The sequence below is a fragment of the Carassius auratus genome, chromosome 36 (genome assembly GCF_003368295.1).
Source record: "Carassius auratus strain Wakin chromosome 36, ASM336829v1, whole genome shotgun sequence".
Classification (NCBI taxonomy): Eukaryota; Metazoa; Chordata; class Actinopteri; order Cypriniformes; family Cyprinidae; genus Carassius; species Carassius auratus.
Genome location: NC_039278.1, coordinates 8,558,113 through 8,578,827, shown reverse-complemented (window position 1 = coordinate 8,578,827; position 20,715 = coordinate 8,558,113). Strand labels below are relative to the sequence as shown.

At 37.2% G+C, this 20,715-nt stretch overlaps 2 protein-coding genes across 4 annotated transcripts; one reads left to right on the top strand and one right to left on the bottom strand.

Moving 5' to 3' along the window:
* Positions 1 to 220: 220 nt before the first annotated feature.
* On the bottom strand, positions 221 to 4,249 carry babam1 (BRISC and BRCA1 A complex member 1). The gene is made up of 9 exons (XM_026221139.1): positions 4,106 to 4,249; positions 3,424 to 3,768; positions 3,282 to 3,340; positions 3,072 to 3,192; positions 1,892 to 1,970; positions 1,747 to 1,771; positions 1,529 to 1,658; positions 898 to 984; positions 221 to 824 (listed from the first exon to the last, which is right to left on the bottom strand). The coding sequence occupies exons 2-9, from the start codon at positions 3,760 to 3,762 to the stop codon at positions 624 to 626; spliced, it is 1,041 nt and encodes a 346-aa protein (XP_026076924.1). The 5' UTR covers positions 3,763 to 3,768; positions 4,106 to 4,249; the 3' UTR covers positions 221 to 623.
* An 843-nt stretch (positions 4,250 to 5,092) lies between these two features.
* Positions 5,093 to 19,248, top strand: LOC113055130 (colorectal mutant cancer protein-like). 3 transcript variants are annotated; one of them, XM_026221136.1, is made up of 13 exons: positions 5,093 to 5,921; positions 8,382 to 8,516; positions 8,599 to 8,726; positions 9,870 to 10,243; positions 11,335 to 11,558; positions 13,811 to 13,951; positions 14,191 to 14,258; positions 14,338 to 14,449; positions 15,237 to 15,465; positions 16,136 to 16,294; positions 16,505 to 16,602; positions 16,679 to 16,801; positions 18,711 to 19,248. In XM_026221136.1, the coding sequence occupies exons 1-13, from the start codon at positions 5,797 to 5,799 to the stop codon at positions 18,874 to 18,876; spliced, it is 2,082 nt and encodes a 693-aa protein (XP_026076921.1). In that variant the 5' UTR covers positions 5,093 to 5,796; the 3' UTR covers positions 18,877 to 19,248. The 3 variants fall into 3 exon arrangements, with proteins under 3 accessions (XP_026076921.1, XP_026076922.1, XP_026076923.1); XM_026221137.1 differs by having other exon boundaries at positions 5,792 to 5,921; positions 8,389 to 8,516; XM_026221138.1 differs by having other exon boundaries at positions 5,822 to 5,921; positions 8,398 to 8,516.
* The last annotated feature ends 1,467 nt before the right edge of the window (positions 19,249 to 20,715 follow it).

The following is a 20,715-nucleotide window of genomic DNA, read 5'->3' as shown; positions in this document are numbered from 1 at the left end:
TAACAGGATATACATTAAGTACAGTATATAATAATGCAGTGTAGCACATATCCACACATCAGAGTTTAGTGGTAAATATTGCTTTTTTTATTTTTATTTTTTTATTGAAAATGTCTTGTGGTTTTCTTTTAAAACTATTTTGTCCACAGTTACACTGTTTATCGACCATAATGAGTTTTGGTTCATTTTTGAGGCACCCATGTAGCAAGTGAGTCTCACAGAGTATTCATATTTCATTTATTTGACATGAGTGAGCAAACATTATTTATTAGATGCTGTCCACATGAGCTCTCACTAAACCATTAGCACATTAAAGATCCAGCCAATGGATCATTCACATGAGCTCATCTGTGAATCTCTCCCTTCACACCACGTCTTCAGAAACCAGAACATTTATGGCTGACATCCTCAAAACTAATTGGTTTGCTCTAATCAACGTTTCCACAGCAGGGTCTTAAGCTAGGTCTGGTTATAGCTGCAGTGCTAAATTAAGATAACAGAAGTTTTCTAAAGTAATAAAAGAGGCATTTCCGGAACAGAAACAGTGGACAAGGCCGTATATGTATGCAGTTGTTCACAGGTCAGTTTTCAGTCTGTGGTTATGGATCCAGGAGAGGTGAGTGTCACACGGTGGCCTCGTTCTCCTGCGTGTCTTCGTCCTCCAGCAGACTGTAGGACGCGTGGCTCTGGAAGGGTCTCTGCAGCGGGTGGCACAGCAGCTTGGCCATGCAGTTGTGCAGCTCAATAGCAGGACCGCACAGGGACACCTCGAAGCGGTAACACATTCCCTTCGAGTCCAGCTCGCTGAAGGAGGCGTACACGTCCTGAAAACACACACAGACTTTCAGCACCTCTTATAAAACTGAACGGATATAACTTATCACAGGACGCTCAAACCTTCCAGCTAGTGTCTTCTGTCTGTTCTTCAGCTCCATTGTGAAGATACACAACATCAAAGAAGAAATAAGGAGACTGTAGCATTTTCTGGAAAGAAAGAGAATATGCAGCATTACTCGTTTGAGGAAAACACTGTTCATTTAGTATCATTAATGTAGTAGTGTATTTTTGTTAATATTTTCTCATTTCATGTTAATTTTATGCCAAGTTTTAGTCATTTAGAGTGTGTTATTGTCATTTTCTTTTAAATAAATGTCTATATAGTTTTATAAATTTTTATTAAAGTTTTAGTTATTAGTTATTTTTTATGATTATACAAAATGTAAATGTATTATTCTTTCAAGTATTGAAAATTTCTTTTTTTTATGGTTTTAGTTAACTATAACATCCCTGTATCGAACTAAATTTCTGAAGGATTAATTTTGTTTAAAGATGAACAATAAAGTCTTTTTGTGTCCATACAGATTTCATTTGGTTTTGAAAAACATACTATTTTTAACCTACTTTCAAGGTAAAGTCCAGCAATTCCTATAAGAATCCAACTTTTTGCATGATTGTGAAAAATTTTCCCAGATTTCGAAGTCACTGTAATTGACTCATAATAACGTGGTAAGGTGTCAAACAAACTCACTTTGGCAGCATCAGAGGGGTTGAACTGAAGCATGCCAGCATGCCGGCTGAAGAGGAGGAGGGTCCGGATCACAAAAGGAGGCGGGATGGTCTGAATGTTCTCCACCTGAGGAAGTTCGATTTTCTGCAAACTACAAAAGAAGAAAACATACAACTTAACGGAGGGATTTCAATCGATAGCAGTCTAATTATTGAACACAGAAGACAAAAACTACTCACATGAGATTGAGGAGATCTTCCAGATCTACAGGTAAAAGTTAAGGAAATGATTCATTCTCACCGCTTCCTCTGCATCCCTTATTAATGTGTATCTGGACCGACCTGGCGTCTCAAAAAACCAGCCTAACTCTCTAAATAAGGATACTGAAGGACTCGCAGACGTTGGTCTCCAGGTCGTACAGACAGCTGCACAGCTCTCGCGGATCAGACGTGAATCCTGATAACTGTGTGTGAAAGAGATGTCAAGCACTGATGCTCTACGTCAGTCCTGTATCTGTTATTTCGGTTCTTTAACACGCACTCTTCATATTCATGCTGGTTTCAGATGGTTTTGTAAAACATTTATACCTTTTTACCTTTTTGTCAACAAAAAATGTAAAAAAAACGACAGAAAATCTGAAATTTTGCTCCGGCAACTAATTGAAATCAAGTTTTAAATCGAAGTACCAAAAATTACAAATACATAAATATTTATAAAAATGAAAAACGCATATTAAATTAATAAAACTTAAAACTAAAGTTGAAATGAAAACTAAAGAAGTAGAAGCAAGTAAAAAAATATAGTAAATACTGTAATAGAAATAAAAAAAATTTTTTAATAATGCTGGATGTAACCATCAAGTAAAAGCTATTTATCATATTTTCCATGCACAATGAATACATATATAAATATATACGTTTGAAAACATATATTTTTTCTTCAGGGTAAAAATTTGAAATTGTTTTTGTAAATTCGTAACGTTATATCTGATATTTAGAGACTTATTGACCTTGACACACAGTCATGATCGTCTCTGTCTATAATATCAATAATAAGCAGTGAACAGTGTTCTTATTGTTAACTAGACTAAATAGAAAATTGGTTTTGGTAATTGAAATAAACCTGAAATTATATATATATATATATATATATATATTACATGAAAAACTTAAATGTAAAACTACTAAACATGTTGCCTTGACATCTCACTGAAATAAGTAAAAAAAAAAAAAAAAAGATTCAAATTCAATTAAATCTACTAAGAAATATGACACAAATTGAAATGTCAAAACTAAAAATTAAATGAAAATATAAAATAAAAAATAAAAGCAAATAAATAAAAAGGTGTGAGTACAATAATAGTATATAAATAATAACACTGTCAGTAAACAATTTTGTTAAAACATTTTCAATGAAATAATAAAACATATGCTTTCAAAGAATTAAATTATTTTTAAATACTTCTGATTCAGTTAATAGAACCAGACAAAGAAAGCGAATCCGTCAACTACTCAAACACAGATTCGTTCAGTCACAGTGTGTTTTAATTCAAGAGTGTACTCACCCACATGGCATCATCGTTCACCACCACCAGAGCAAACTCATGTCTTTTGTCGATCTTGTGCTTGGTCCTCACAAACATCTCAATCATTTTCTGCGAAATATTTAAGGCGTTCGTCTTGGACCTGCAAATGCACATCATGAAATACAGAAAATGTATTTAAAATACATACATAAATATGTGATAGGTTCAATTGAAAAACTGTGAAGGTACCCATTAAACGACTCTAGTTTTTGTAGCGACATCTCCTCTGAAAGGTCCAAACAGATGATCTGTATAAAAAAAGGGATATTGTGAGAAAACTCGACTGACAGATGCACATTTCCTGAAGTCCTGGAGTTATTGACAGGCCTACCACTTTCTCGGGACAGTTGACTCGTGGTGCGCGCAGGTGTAACTCAGCTGATGGGGGGATCTGGGGGCTCACGGACGGCTGAGGGGCTTTGGGTCTCTCCTTCATGGCAGGGATGCTGGGCGTGGCTGTCACAGCTGCAGGAGCCGGAGGGCTGTCGGAGCTGGATGCCTCTCCCTCTCCCTCCACACGGCTGCCCACGGCCGGCTGCGGCTGCGGCTGCGTCTGCGGCGGGGTGCTGCTGCGCCGGTCCTCTGCTCCCTCCGGATTGGAGCGGGTCCTGGGTCTCAGCTCCATCATCCGCTCCTCTCCATCGGCCTGGCCGGGCTCAGGGGTCTCCATCACAACCTCAGAGTGACACACATTAAAGCAAACCACACCATGACACGAAGAACAACAAAACTATGCTAAACACTGTGAATACTTTTTATTTAATGTTTTAGAGGCGACTGAATAACAAGTAAGTAAACGCAAACATTGTCAAATGATTTCAATGTCGGAAAAACCGACAAGAAAAGGCTTAATTTTTAAAATCTAAACATAGACAAGCTTGTAAAAAACGTTTGTAAATATTGGTTTGTAAAGCAAAAGCAGTCAATCAACATTCGTGATTCGTAATAGAGAGTAGCCTACAGACAGCGCAAGCGGAGTAACGTTAGAGAAATAATATGGGTTAATAACTTACTAAAATTCAAAGGATGAAAATATGAGTTCAGTTGAGGAGAAATGATCTAGATTTGATTTCAGAGTATTATTCAGCGACACTTCCTCGTTCGCTGCTGTGTTGTTGTCATTCCGAGTCGAGTGCTGAAGAGTGTTTGTGATCGGTGGCGCCTCCAGCGGACTGGAGACTTACTGCGGCTTCAGCTCTACAGCTCGGGCGCAACGAGCTTCTCCTCTTGTATCAGTTCAACAACAAATACAAAAAACGAATTGAATAGAAAACATGTCAGAGAAAGAATAATGAAATGACGATATATAAACATATTTATTGTATCTCAAGGGTCCATTTGGTTCAGTCAACTGGATGTCTGAATTACAAACCCTACTGCAAACAATTATTATGATTTTAACTATAAAAGACTGTAAAAATGCAAAACAATCAAGACCTTTTAATTGGTTGATGAAAAGTTCCCTTAATATATGCAGTGAAAAAGTGTATAATATCTAAGCTTAAATTGCATGATTTACAATGTAATACAACAGGCTACTGTGAAATGTATAGTCTGTGAAAGTGAAAATGAACAAGTCATCATATAATGTGACACATTTGATAACAGTTTGTTTAAACGATTGTTTCTTACACACACACACACACACACACACACACACATACACACACACACACACACACACACACACACACACACACACACACACACACACATACACTCACTGGTGCATCTCAATAAATTAAAATGTTGTGGAAAAGTTCATTTATTTCAGTAATTCAACTCAAATTGTGAATCTTGTGTATTAAATAAAATCAATGCACACAGTCTGAAGAAGTTTAAGTCTTTGGTTCTTTTAATTTTGATGATTTTGGCTCACATTTAACAAAAAAAACACCAATTCACAATCTCAGCAAATTAGAATACTTCATAAAACCAATTAAAAAATGTTTTAGTGAATTGTTGGCCTTCTGGAAAGTATGTTCATTTACTGCACATGTACTCAATACTTGGTCCTTTTGCTTAACTATTGCCTCAATTCAGTGTGGTATGGAGGTGATCAGTTTGTGGCACTGCTGAGGTGGTCAGGAAGCCCAGGTCTCTTTGACAGTGACCTTCAAGTCATCTGCATTTTTTGGTCTCTTGTTTCTCATTTTCCTCTTGACAATAGCCCATAGATTCTCTCTGGGGTTCAGGTCTGGTGAATTTGTTAGCCAGTCAAGCACATCAACACCATGACCATTTAACCAACTTATGGTGCTTTTGGCAATGTGGGCAGGTGCCAAATCCTGCTGGAAAATGAAATCAGCATCTTCAAAACCATTCCTTCCACTCAACTTTCTTTTAACATGCTTGGATACAGCACTCTGTGAACAGCCAGCTTCTTTGGCAATTACATTTTGTTGCTTACTCTCCTTGTGTAGGGTGTCAATGATTGTCTTCTGGACATTTTTTCTAAAAACCATGTCACCAAATAATACAGCACTTTATATGATGATTAAAATGTAAAATATAAATAATTTATTTATAAACAGTAAGATTTATCAAATAATCTCCTACAGAGATAGAGAGTCAAAAATAACCCAAACAGGAAGAGATCTAAGAAGACAGTGGGTGGAGACGACAATCAAGAGATTGAGAGCGGGAGCAGGTTTGGCAGTCAAGTGGAGAAGAGCAGGGTTCGAGCTGGAGTGCTGAAGCTCTCATGCAGCGCTGCCTTCACATGCCCAGTGAAGAGAGGAGGAGACACTCAGCTGGATCACACTGGAGCACACTCATTCATCTGCTGAGGAGGACACTACCTGAGACCAGATCAGACGAATCATGGAGGTGAGTTTCTGGAACACTGATGAGATTTATGCACAATCTGAAGCAGAAAAACTGAATTAAGCTTCGTTTTAAACACCGACTTTGTAAAGTGTAGACTGTTTTACCAGAATTGCTTTTTAAGTATTGAACATAGAGCATACTTCAGCAGAAATCAAGAGAGCTTTAGTCGCAAAATGTAATTTGTAGCAGTGCTGAGAACTTATAATAGTCACCACTTTCAAACCAACCTCAACGCCTGGCAGATCTTCAGCAAGCGAGGTCCTGAAACCATGTAGTTAGATTATATTTATAACTGAATGCTGAGAACAACAGTTTGAGAGTTTCTTTTCTCACAATGAGCGACATCATGCAGCAGCAGCAGGAAGAGCAGTTTCAGGATGTGCCTGTTTCCTCCTTTTCCTCCCCATCTGAACAAAAGGGTGATGTGGAAAACAACCCATAGTGTTTGATATGGCATCATCATGGGTTTGTTTCTATGTATAAAGAGAGAGAAAAAAGATTTTAGATTATACAACAATAGATATACGTTCAAAATGAAGACTACATACTATTTGGATTCTGTCTAGTTGTTAATGTTCAGTGTCAGCTCTTCTTCACACATGTAATAAAAATCATGTGATATTTAAATGACATTGCAAATAGTGAATTTAGTTCTGAGAAAGCGCAAGCATCATTTGTTTGTAGATGCCACTTGAGGGCTTTTCACACTGCACTTAACCCCAAGTTACGAAAGCCTGCTCCAGAGGAGTGGTGTTAATCCTACACTGCAGAGCTAAACTGTGCAGGAACTACGTCATGTTAGAATGTTTCTAGCAACATGCTAGTAACTTCCCAATCATGCTAGCGACATACTAGTTACTTGTTAATAATGCTAGCAACATGCTAGTAACTTCCCAATCATGCTAGCGACATACTAGTTACTTGTTAATAATGCTAGCAACATGCTAGTAACTTCCCAATCATGCTAGCGACATACTAGTACCTTGCCACTTACCAGCTACACAATATCACGTTCATTATCGAAGGCGATTCATCTAGGATAATGAACGCGATATTGTGTAGCTGGTAAGTGATCTACGGCTCTGTCTATTAAATGGCGCTCCAATTATAAGCAGGTGATGGCGATAATCATGGAACCAGATTTACTGACTAGATGCGCATGATCATATCGTTAGATATATCGCCCAGCCCTAGCTAGTAGCATGCTAATCATATTAAAAAGACATGCTAGTTACTTTCTAATCATGCTAGCAACATGCTAGTTACTTGCTTATCATCCTAGCAACATGCTAGAAGCATGCTAATCATGCTAGTGACATGCTAGTAACTTGCTAATCATGCTAGCGACATGGTAATCATGCTATCAGCCTGCTAGTTACTTGAAAATCACTAGTGACATGCTAGTAACTTGTTAATCATGCGAGCGACATGCTTGTTGCAAGGTAATCATGCTAGTTACTTGTTAATAATGCTAACAACATGCTAATCATGCCAGCAATATGCTAGTAACAGGCTAATTGTAACAACGTAACAACGTTTGTAGTCACGGGAAGAAGGAGGTGGGAACCGGTGAACATTTAAATAAAATTTTAATAATAAAATAAACACAGCACAGCGTTACAGCCCCTTATGGACGACTGCTGTGCACAAAACCAAAACACAAAAGAAACCCCAGGCCTCGTCCTCTCTCATCTTTCACTGTCATAACTCCTCTTTTATCCTTCCGGAGCTCCACTGTAGGACTTGAGACCGGTGTGTAGTGCAGGTGTCGCTCATTATCATTAACTCCACCGGCCTCGCTCCGTTCCCACGGCTCTTGGCCCCGCCCCATTCGTCACACTAATCATCTTAACAACACGATAATCATTTTAGAAACATGTTATCAACATCTTTCTAATCTATCTACATTTTCAAACTTCAGGCTTTTACAACTGCTTTATAAACTTTCAGGCTAGGCTTTCGCAATCCAACCCAAAGTTTGTCTTGACAAACTTTTTTTTATCTACAGTAGTTATTATTATTCTTTTGTTTAGTTCATTTTACTTTGCAACAGTAATATATTCTGTCAAAACTTCAGTTAAACTGGACTTTTATTTTGATGGGTTGTCGTAAAGACTAGAGTATGATGTGATGATGGTATGTTTTATCGTGCTGCTGCTGTATGTGTGTAGTAGAGAAAACCGTGACATTCCCCAGCCTCCCAACTCTCAAACTGTAATAGAAAACAGGTGGACTAGAGTGAAGAAGAGTCTTTTTCATTCTCACCTTTATAGGATTCCCTTTACCTTAACTTAAAAATGACCCAGGGTTAACTATTTGAACTGTCAAAAGCCCTTTTTGTATCTAATGAAAGTGTTTAAAGACTTTTTGGGCCCTTGTAGAGTGTCATCCCAACAGAACTCTAGTCTGATCTAAAATGAAGACTGGTTTTGCACATTTTCTTGCAATATTTCACATAAGTGTCAAGTTCCAGCAGAGCTCGGACAGTCTGGTGTCAGTGGACTCTGAACTGGCGCAGTGTGAGACGGAGGTCAACACTTTACTGAAGATCATTTCTGACCTCAACAGAAAAATGGACTCCCTACAAATATCACGGTAACCACCGCCTCCAACAATCGCAAACTAAATATATATATATATTTCTGTACACTACGTGAAAAGGTCTGTGTTCTCACAGAGAGATGAAAGCATCTGAGAGTCCAGTCCGGGTCAGTGGGAGCGCCCCACAGCAGGGTTCGATCCTCACAGTGGTGGACGCTGGCACAGCATCTGTACAGTCCAAGAACGTCTGCAGGGACACAGAAGGCATGTTGTGTTTATACAATGCCTCATCATCCATCACAGTAAATGCTGTGTCTGAACCGACAGCCTGCTATTTACTGCACTTTTGGTTCTGCCAGACTTTTGTTTCCAAATGCAAAGCTTCTTATTAAACTTTCTCTGGGCACATTATGACATTTACACATGCAAGCATGTTTTTCTAAATTAAGACTCCTGAGAAATTGTATACCTTTTTATGTTAGGAAGAAATAAAACACTAAAAATTAAAAACTTAAGCAGATAATAGATTATGAGTTGTGTTCATAATGGTGTGCAAACAACTAAGAAGTTATTTTTTATTTATCATGATGAAAATAATAATCATAAAAGATTTGCTCATAAAAATGCTTAATGTTCAACACAACTATGTGGTGTTTTACCATTAACTTTTTTTTTTTTTTTTTTTTTGTGAGAATGAATATGGATGAAGTCAGGAGGGACTTATAATACTAAAAAACAAATACATAGTAATTTATAACTTGCTGTCATAATGGAATACCTGTATCTTAAATGATATTTATTATTATTATTATTATTAGTAGTAGTAGTAGTAGAATTAATCATTCCCATCACAATAATAATATTTTTCTCGTTTTAATAATAAAAGAATTTGCATAATTTTTATATCATACTTATTTTATAATAATAATTATCATTAATGTTATTATCACTAAATGTTTATACTAACAAGGTTCAATGTCATTAGGGGTGTTTTGCCACATTTTCTTTTGATGAGTTTTTGTAAGAATGTATATAATAATATCATAATTTCAATGAATTGAGTTTTCCTCATAATGAAGTGAAAACACCTAAATAGCTCTTTATGGAAAACATATTTAATCAAAATCATCATCTTAAAAAAAAAACTTTCTACAGAATAAACTAAAGAATGATGTATGATAAATGTAATTCAGTAATAAAATAATAAATCAAAAATGTATCCAAGCAAGAACTTGGCTCATAACTAATTAATAATTACAATTATTGATACAAATATAAATGTTGTATTTAATAATAAACATCATTAATAGTGTTTTATCACATTTTCCCTAATATTTTGCTTTAATGTTTAGTTTTATTAAGTGTATCTGAATAATTATTATACTGCATAACTTGTTTTTTGCACAGGGGGCAGCAGTGAGCTTTGGCAGGAGCTTCAGAGGGTGGTGTCTGCGCTTGAGGCCTCCAGTGGTCAGGGGAGGAACATGCTCAGGCCGCAGACTCAGGACGCGGAGACCATCCGGGCGAAGCATCTCTCTGCAGCCCGCGAGAGATGGGTCCAGGCCACACAGGTGCTGGAGGAGATGGAGAGGGATTTGGGGATCTCATACCCCTCTGCTCTGCCCCCTGATGAGAGACGTCAGTATCAGAGAGATGTCCTCTCTCTCTATAAACACAACCAGGACCTCAGCGCCTGCTTGAAGAGCCGACAGGGAGAGCTCGTGGGAGCCGAAAGAACACTGACGGATCTTGAGGAGGAGAAAAAGTGGGTACAGGAAAAGGTTGATTTGGGAGAGTCCTAATCAATCATTAACAGAACAAATGTTTACATTTTCAATCATAAAAATCATTTACTACTATAGATCTACTGTAAAGTTGGCATCAATTAATAGTGCCATAAATAGACATTTAGTGAATTCTTAAAAAAATATTACAAAATGATAGAATTAGTATATCAACAAGTGATTTAATTATTGTCAATAATGATAAAAACAATACTTTTGTTGTTTTAATAACATAGTGATTTGGATGATAATAAAAATTCTTCTTAATGATATTAATGATAATAAAGTTAAAATAAAAAAATCATTAGTGGTGTTTTGCCACATTTCGTTTTGATGAGGTTTTGTGTGTGTGTAAGCTTGAAAGTAAATATGGATGTTGGGAGAACATTAAAATAATAATAAATAAATAAATAAACTTTTATGGATTTTCTTCATAATGGAGTGTAAACATCTAAAAAGTTTTTTTTGATAACTTATTTAATAATAATAATCACCACCACCACCATCATCATCATCAACATATATTTAAAAAAAACTTTTTCTACATAATGAACTAAAGAATAATCATGATAAATTCATTATTTTAATAACAACTGTAAAATCACGGTTTAGTATAGGATATTAATTAATAGTGCCATATATAGGCATATAAAACATTAAAATATGTCTTCATATAATTATATTAGAATATTATTTCATATTTTAAAGTCCATATGCCACTGCAATAAAATTAGATAAAATAATAAAATAAACATTGTATATCAGAGGCACACCTCAGAGTAATAATATTATTTATATTGTTAATATTGAATAATATAAAATAAATATATACACTATTATATTCTGATTCATTTGAAAGAGTAGCTTTAATTGTTATATAGTGCATTTTTAGCAATCATAAATAATGTGCTGTTGGGTCAACACTGAAGTAAGTTAAATACGTTTACAATGATATATATATAGATAGATCAGCTGATAAGTCAAAACTAAATTCCTTAACTAAAGATTTAATGAAACAATGTTGATTAGGCATTAAAACACAATTCAGATATATAATTATAATCTCATAAGCACTCATGTTTTGGCAGGTAGTGGACCTGAAGAGGAAATGGCTGTATGGAGTGAGTCGTTCTCCTCCTGTTAGTCCATCTTTGTCCTCCAGTCGAACTTCGAGCCCTTGCTTTTCCTCTCCTCCGTATCCTGGATCCCCTCTGCTGTCCCGCAAACTCCCCAGCGGCTTCAGGCCGGACTCCCCTCCGTCTCCCAGCACTGTCGATTCTGTGCTTCAGGCTGAGATCGATAAGCTTCAGAGGTGAGAGATCAAATGGGTTTGTTACTCTATATTGACTATATATACACTGACCATGATCTGCATCCAAAGACAACACCATCTTAAAATACTGAGCTGTGGTTGACAAGTTTGAGTCGGTCTTTCCATTCCCTCCTTTCTCAATCTCCTGTCATCTCAAAATGGTTGTTAACTGGTTGATTTGAACTCTTGGTGGCTTCAGAAGCAGTAAAAATGAACAAAATCCTGTCGTCCAAAATTTGCCTGATTCAAATATAGATTCTTACTGAGAGCATGTTATTGTGCCTCAACTTCACCATTTAAGTGTATTTTAGCACATCTAGACAGGTATATTATATGCAACTGTTTTGATAGAGGGAAACAAGATACATTCCTACTTAGAACATTATTCGTTCTTCAGACATTCTTCTTTATATACATTAAAGCTGCAGTAGGTAACTTTTGTAAAAATATATTTTTTTACATATTTGTTAAACCTGTCATTATGTCAATACAGTAGAATATGAGACAGATAATCTGTGAAAAAAATCAAGCTGCTCTGGCTCCTCCCAGTGGTCCTATTGCCATTTGCAGAAATACATCGCTCCCGGTAAGAAACAACCAATCAGAGCTGCGGTCCGTAACTTTGTTTGTGTTCAAAATGTAGAAAAATGTATATAATAAGCGAGTACACCATGAATCCATTTTCCAAACCATGTTTTTAGCTTGTCCTGAATCACTAGGGTGCACCTATAATAAGTGTTTATATTCAGACTATTTTAGACTGCTTTGGGGGTACCGCGGCGGAGTAACCCAGTACCTTTGTGATTCTTCATAGACATAAACAGAGAGAAGTAGCTCCGGCTACGATGTTCTTCCGCAACATGCAAGCAGTTCTGTTTATTAACCGCTAGAGCGTCAAAAGTTACCGACTGCAGCTTTAATTATCATCTGTATGCAAAGTGAGATACTGTCACGATCATCAGCTGAAGTGCCCATGAAGTCCTATAGAGGGCACTCCACTCAGGACTCTGGCATCTTCTATTTCCATTCCCAACTCCATTTCCCATAATCCAGTGCTTAGGGCTAATCACAACCAGGTGTTCCCCATTACCACTCCCCTATATAAACTGTGTTTGGACTCTCAATCATTGCGAAGTCTTGTTTAGTTCTTTCTAGCATTTCCAAGTGTTTTCCCTGTGTTTGTTCGTTCCGTGTCTGATCTGTGATTGTTTATACCGACTCTGATTCTCTGCTGCCTGCCCCGACCTCTGCTTGTTACTGTTACAGATTCTGGATATCCCTGACATACCTGACACTGTTCTACGATCTCTGCCTGTATAACCATTCTCTTATTAAATATACTGCAAATGGATCCGAACGTCTCTGACTCATCGTTACAGCTACATTTGGTTTACGACCATTGAAAATCGTAATATTCAACAATTTAGACATCCCCATGTCTCTAAGATTGAACCATACAGGGCCTTAAAATTAAAATTGAAATGGAATGTTTAAGAACTAGAATCGAAAAGCATATAAAAATAACTTCAATACTCCTAGAGTTGCAGGCATGACTTTGGAAAAATAATATTTATGGCACTCAGACATTTGCTTTTTTAAGTTTTTATAGAGTGAAACAAGATACATTTTTAGTTTCAGCATTATTTGTTTTTCAGAAAACTATATTTAAAAGAAAAAAGTATCATCTGTATGCAAAGTGACCCATATTTGGTTTTTAACCTCTGAAAATGTGTACAATTCAACAATTTGCTACAAAGAAATCCCTATAGGTCTGAAATTAACCATCGGGGCTTTAAAAATGAAGATAGAACTAAAGTCTAAAAGGGCATGAAGATGTCTTTGATAAGTCTTGAGTTGCAGGCATGCACATTTCGGGAAAAAACACAAGCAAAGATTGCTAAAGTCAACAGATTTTACTAATAGACCCACCAGTCTCTGTGCAAAAATAAATAATGATGCCAGCATATTTCTAAAGTCATTTCAACACCCTGTTATTTGGCTTCAAATCTCAGGGTAAAATTGACCCCCTTCTACAAAATAGTGGATTAATTTGTAAACATACAGTACATCCAGTAAACTATTTATGTTTGTTTTTCTTGAGAAAAGGGTTAGGGTTAGGGTTAGGGTTAGAGTTATGGTTAGGTGAAGTTTCTAAAATTTGTTCGATTGGTTTCCTCAACCCTAATGATTGAATATTGTTTGAATGCTGGAACTGTTGAATCTCTTCTTACTGGTGTGTTTTCTCTGAGCAGGTGTCTGGAGCGACTGAAGGCTCGGAATGAGCGTCTGAATGCAGCGCTGGTCAAAAGGAAAGGAGAATCGGAGCAGCTGAGCATGAGTCTGAGCCGGCAGGAGGCAGACAGCTCGGCTCTACACATGGCTCTGGCGTACTGGTGTGCTGCTGTCTTAACCTCTGTTTCACACCACAGCACATGAGCATAAAATCACCACCGAGCCAGGATCAGCGCTTAGCCTCTTGTATAATCCATGATGGTTTCTAAAACTGATCCTGAAAGTGTTTTCTTGATTCTTTTTGACATTGGAAACCTTGACCTTTGTCGTCCAAGATTGGCAGGTGTGTGTGTGTGTGTGTGTGTGAGTGGTATGCTGATAATGGCTCTTTGATTGACAGTGAGGAGTGTGAGGAGGCTTACAGAGACCTACTGTCCCTGTGCGAAGCCAGGAAACAACAGAATACAGGTGCTGCACACTCTTTGAGTTACAGCTCATGAAAGTACAACCGCACACATTTAAATACAGTGGTGTTTTTTTCTTACAGAAACGATTAGCACACCAAAGTCTGACCTCACAAAGTCAACAGATGAGATCTTGTACAAAGGCGAGACATCCTCCAGTCCACCAGAGGGCACTGCTGAGACCAGACCATACAGGTTATTGCTCTATATACAGTCCCTTATGATGGATTTGACAATTATTTGATTACTTCTTGAGTGTCACGCTTGCATGTTCATGATGTCCACAAGACTTTGAGGTGCTGTATTATGTCACCAAAGTTTTTAGAGAAGGATCTCATTAGCTTAGGGTGGCATTTGGGACAGAGCCTTAATTAGACAGAGATATCAAAGGCTGATCCTCAGTTTGTTTTCTATACATCCCATGTAGCCTACAATACAATGGCATACAATATTAAGGTTAGTGCATAGAAAATTGTGGGCTGTATCCCGATTCCATTCTTCTGCTATGTACTAAAAGTACTTTGACACTTTATGAGTAAGTACATGATTTTGATTTGGAAAAATAATGCATGTGAGTATTGGGACACCCCCATGTCTTAAAATTCGACTTCGATAAGACATCAGCCTTTGTTACATTTGTTACTTGTTACCGTTTGAGAGTGTATGTAAATGTTACCATCTACCTAAATTATCTATCTTTTAAGCTTAATTTAAAAAATGAAGCTATTTTATAATCTTTTTGTTTCTTTCTCATCTGCACACCACTGGCATGATTGGTTTGCAGCTTGATTCTGAGAGCAAGTATCTCAGGTTATTTCAGTCCTAATTAGATTAATTACACGGATTTACAGTAACATGCAATTACCTTTCCAAACCAATTGTTCAATCCACTTAATTTGGTCTGATAATGGCATTATCTGACATCTTCTTAGATCTGAAAAGCCTCTCTCACTCTTTCTCTCTCTTTTTCCGTGAACTGCAGCTTGTCAGAAAAGCAGTTTGAGGACAAGGCTGGTGTAATTCTGCAAAGGATCTCCAGGCTGAAGCAGGACAGGGCCGCTGTTTGTATCCCGCAGCAGGGCGAAGCAGGAGAGGGCAAGATCAGTCCTGACACTGGCACACTCGCAGGGGTCAGAGGTCGTGCCAGTTCACTTTCCAAAAACACCAAAGAGGAGAAAGCAGCTTTGCTGTATGAGCTGGTGACAGTCAGGGTGAGCCAAATGATATTCTATATAGTCAGAACCAGTTTTAAACCTGGTGTGTGTTAGAGGATGAAAATATGTATATGTCAAAAATCGGTCATAACATATTATATATTATCAGGATTTTAATCCTTTAAATGTCAGTTTGTTTACATAATGCCACAGCTTTCCCCCCCTTATTTTAAATTCAGATTATTTTTGTAATATTACTGTCTTGGATTTGTCAATGATAAGCAACAACATTCATTTTGATGCATTATAAAAACAACGACAAAAAACTAAACCATAGGAAAACCTCAGAAATTGAGTAAACAGGTGGAAAAAAAGCATTTTCAAAAAATCTGACACCTTAATAACAGAATCAAAGCCTATTACCAAAGAATGCATAAGAGCACCGATTAAATATAGGTGTTTATGGGTTTCAATGGGGACATTTTTGTCCTTTAGGTATAAAAATACACAGATCTTGCATACATATCCCAGATTTATGAAAGGAAATGAGTGTGAAATATAAAAATTCCAACATTTTCACAAAATGAATGCTTTTTGCATTAAAACCGCCAAAATGATCAAAAAGAAAAAGACAAAAATGTCCCTATGGATGCACTCATATATGTTATGCGTGTAATGCAATACAGTTTCACCAGGATTTCTCATTTCCTGATTTAATTTTGCTCAGGAGGAGATGTCAGAGATGCGTGGGAATCTCCGGCTCCTGGAGAAAGAGCGGCGGTGTTTGGACCTGGCACTGATGGTCCAGAGTGCCCAGGATTCAGCTGGTGCTCTGATCCTGGACAGTCTGCGAGATGAGCTCGGGGAGAGGAGAGCCACCCAGCAGGTGCTTTGAAATGTGTGACCTAGTGTTGTCAAAAATACAGCCACTTCTGTACCAAGTCAATACCTACATTTTCATAACATACTGATACCAGTCGTTCCACACTGGCTGTGATGGTCAACAGAAAGTCGTGAGTCACAATGTGTCGAACTACTCCTTTTGCTTTCATAAAGCTTCAGAACTGAAAAGTGTTATGCCTGCTCTCGGTTGTAGAGAATTGCTGAAAATCTGGCAAAACTAGAAGGTGGAGGGGGAATACCTGGTCCTCGGAATCACTCTATCCTAAGAGAACTACAAGCAACTCTGCAAAGGTAGGAGAAAACATCAGAGCCCATCAGACACTCATGAAGAAGAGTCGATCAGTGGAGGTTCTACTTCCTGTTGCAGGGAACAGTCACTGAGGAAGAGAGTGGCAGCTCTACGTGAGTCGCTGGACTCGGCGCTCACAGACAGCACCACTCAGAGGAGGATCAACAGAGAGGAGATTGCACGCCTCTCCCGCTACCACAAGTAATCCCAAACTACATCACAACACTTTCATTAGCATAAGAAGTAGAGTGTCTGCAGTCACATGATTGTCATAGTAACAACTTATATAGTCACATGACCACACCACTTACACTTAAAGCCCCACAGTCCCAAGCTACCCCAAGAGGCGAGCTGTCAAATCACTTTTATATAATACCGATTGTGTCAAAGCAGCTTCATAGAGATAAATAGTAAAATCGCAGAATCAGTTATTATGGAAACTCCACTTTGAAGACAGTTCAGATTCTGCTGTAAATGAGCTCTGAAAGACCGTAGTGTCATTATTAAGCTCAAGTCAATTCAGTGTTGTTCAGTTCAGATGAATTGTATTTTCAGTTTGATCATAACTTCTGCTGCTCTGGATTTCTTAAAGGGGTCATATGACGCTGCAAAAAAGAACATTATTTTGTGTATTTGGGGTGATGCAATGTGTTCACGTGGTTTAAGGTTAAAAAACATTCTTTTCCACGTATTGTACATTGTTCCTCCTCTATCCCCCGCCGTTTTGAAAACGCATTGATTTTTACAAAGCTCATCGGTCTGAAAAGCGAGGTGTGCTCTGATTGGTCAGCTATCCGGTGCTTTGTGATTGGCCGAATTCCTCAAGCGTGTGACAGAAATATTACAATCCTTAACGCTGTGACGCCGTCTCCCAATGTGACGAGACAAAAACAATAAAACCGATTACAAATGAGGCATTTGTTGCATCCAGTGGGGACATAATTACTGATTATAATGACTCATACTGTCTTTTTACGCGCTGCGTATCACGCTGCATAAACAAAACACATGTCTGCATTTTTGATCGAAGAAACGACAAAAAACAAGCTCTACATTGCTCAAAACTTGTGTTTGAATCATCAGTGGCAAATCCTTTACATATGAAAACATACTTACAGACCGTGAGTCAGAAGCGGCAGACTGTTCCTGCAAAGTTGTTATTGCCCCACTTTTAGTATTGACTACTCTCCCACGAAACAGTCCTCCAAAAAATGTGCAACATACATCTGAATATTTGGGTTGAACTGTTCTGGAATAGTTTGGTAGATACAATTTAACCACTGATTTCTAGTTTCGTCCTTTTTCGAAAGGCCAAACAAAGTAGTTTTGCTTTCACATCGACACACAAACCATCTCCAAGACATGGCGGCGGCAACAACAATACTACAGCGAGAATCAAAGTTACGCCTTCTTTCTTTGCGTGAACATTTGGGCGGTGTTATGCAAATCTCCCCACATAGTGACATAGACATGTGGGGGTGTGTTTAAACAAGGTGTTTTTAGGAGGGTGTGGACGAGTCTAAACTTATAGAAAGAATATCTCTTTGGGTTTGAGACTTTAGTCTTGGCAACTTTAGGATTTTAAAAACTATCTATGATAGGAAACAGCTTGTGACACTCCAAAGAGAAAGCAAAACTTGAAAAAACATCATATGACCCGTTTAAACACAATAATTTGTGATTTTTATTTATAATTTGCAATTTGCATTATCTTGCATTGGTAAAATGACTCCACAAGCTTTTGTGGTAGGGGTTGCAAGATGCCAACGCTTTAAATCCCCCAATCAGAGCTTTTTCCATAAATCAATATGCTTTCTGCCCAATGGGTTTCTTAGTCTTCATAACCTGGCATTACGGAAAAGCTTTATTTGCTGAAAACACACGTAAGCTGGAGTTTAGTGGTAATATAGCTAGTCTGTTTTGTCTACTCAATCTGCAAGCAAACTATGCAAGTTGATGATGTGATTTTATTGTTGTGCAAAATAATTGTGATTAACCATTTAAGACCGATTACAATCGTTACAAGTTAGCATTAACATTATCGGTGTACACCTAAAGGTCACCAACCCATGTATGCTAGAATAATTACAATATGTTTTTTTTCCCACAGTAAAGTCTCAAGCACCTCCAGAAGCTCCCGAAAGAAGCACCAGGAGCAGCTGTGGCGACTGGAGAAGCAAATCGCCGTCATGAGCGAACGTCATGCTAAAGAAGAGGCCGAGCTAAGTGCTACGCTGGAAGCTATGGAGTGGAAGAGAGAGGAGACCATACTCTAACAGACAATTCTTCTTACTGTCATTTCATTGACAAACATTTCTGAAGCTAATATTGATTTTGAGTGAGAGGTTGGGTAAGTACTGGTTTAGAAACACTGAGCATATACAACTGCAACTAAATTTACTGTAAAAGATGCACCATCTGGGTTTTGGGACAGGCCAGCTTTTTCTAGGCCATTACTGATATAACTCACTATCAATATTATACAAATATTTGCTTTTAAGTATTATTCATTTCTTAAGGTGTACAGCTATGTGTATGATAAATATTGCAAGCTTATTTTGTAATTTTCGTATAATATAAAATATTGTCATTTTAATAACAATTGTAAAGTTGTTTTTTACATGATGAATTAAACTGGCCTCATTGCAGTTTTCACAGTGAACTGGTAGTTTGCTGAATGAAAGCAAAAAAATACTGTCAGTTTTGTCCATAATACAATTCAAAATTGATCTAATATGCATCGATGGAGATCGCTATAGTTAACTAAAACTAAATACACACACACACACAACACACACATAGTATGTATGTATGTATAAAACATTTCAGCAAGGTGACATTTGTCATTTTCATTTAGTTTATTTTGCTGTACTAAAATAACTTGAAATGAAATATACTTTATTGTGCACAATACGTATAAGGTAAAGTATATAATGTATACAGTATGTGAACAGACGCCACAGTGTTTCTGTACAAAGTGACATCGCCAACTACTGGCCTGGCATGCATAATAAAACAGCGTTTTTTTTGTTTTGTTTTGTTTTTTATACGCAGATTCCAGTCAACAGGGATCGTTTTGTCCAAACTTTTCTACAATAAAAAGGAAAATAAAATGAATTTTTAGTACATCACTGATGTCAAAACATACCCTAAAAACAACAAAACTTATATAAAAAAGACAAGAACTCATTAAAAATAATTTAACAAAAAAAAAAAAAAAAAAAAAAAAAAAAATATATATATATATATATATATATATATATATATATATATATATATATATATATATATATATATATATATATATATAATTTAAAGTACTATTATAGTATCTCAATGACACGGAAATAACACTGCGTCGTAACTCTGACCTCTGGAGACCATTCCCTCTTTACGATCAAAGCAGCTGCATAATCATTTAAATGTAAAAGTCTCCCAAAAAACAGAGATCACAGAAAATGAGTGTGTGTGTGTGTGTGTGTGTGTGTGTGTCACTCCCAGCGCGGATTGCTCTTCCTGAAGATTCAGCCTCACGATCGCTCTCACAGTAGAAACAGGGGGAAGGGAGAGACACACAATAGAGAGAGAGAGAGAGGTCAGAGGAGCCTGACTCGCACGTTTGTCTTCTCTTTTCACTGATCCATGTCTTTCAGTGTCGCCGGGCCAGCTGACTGCAGCTGTGGCAAAGGTTGAGTGTCACACCCCGGGTTAAAGGATTTGCTCTCTGTTGCAGGAGCTGGTGAATAAAGGGGGTCACGGGGTCACATTAAACACAGACCCTGTCCTGAACACGCCTGCTGGGGAAGACCTGAGTTTTAGTGATCGTTTGGACTGAGAGAATGATTACGTCTCCTATTTCGCTGTCCCAAACAAACTGCTCACTTTAACTCTGGGGTGATACTGAATGACGAGATAATCTTTCTTGTTTCTCCACAACTAAAATAAAACTAAAAAAATAAAATAAAATTCACACAATTTAGTGTTGATCATACACATTTTTTCACCAAGTTGAACCCTGAAAAATATAAAAACTCCTGGAATCCAATTCATGAAATGCAATTCATTTTAATTATAATAATAAAAAAAAAAAATATATATATATATATATATATATA

Coding starts and splice junctions, on each gene's coding strand:
- babam1 (XM_026221139.1), bottom strand. CDS start 3,762: ATGGAGACCCCTGAGCCCGGCCAGGCCGATGGAGAGGAGCGGATGATG. Junction 3,341..3,423: donor TCAACTGTCCCGAGAAAGTG/GTAGGCCTGTCA, acceptor TTTTTTATACAG/ATCATCTGTTTGGACCTTTC. Junction 1,971..3,071: donor TGAACGATGATGCCATGTGG/GTGAGTACACTC, acceptor TTTCACACACAG/TTATCAGGATTCACGTCTGA.
- LOC113055130 (XM_026221136.1), top strand. CDS start 5,797: ATGCAGCGCTGCCTTCACATGCCCAGTGAAGAGAGGAGGAGACACTCA. Junction 8,517..8,598: donor GACTCCCTACAAATATCACG/GTAACCACCGCC, acceptor GTGTTCTCACAG/AGAGATGAAAGCATCTGAGA. Junction 14,450..15,236: donor GCTGAGACCAGACCATACAG/GTTATTGCTCTA, acceptor CGTGAACTGCAG/CTTGTCAGAAAAGCAGTTTG.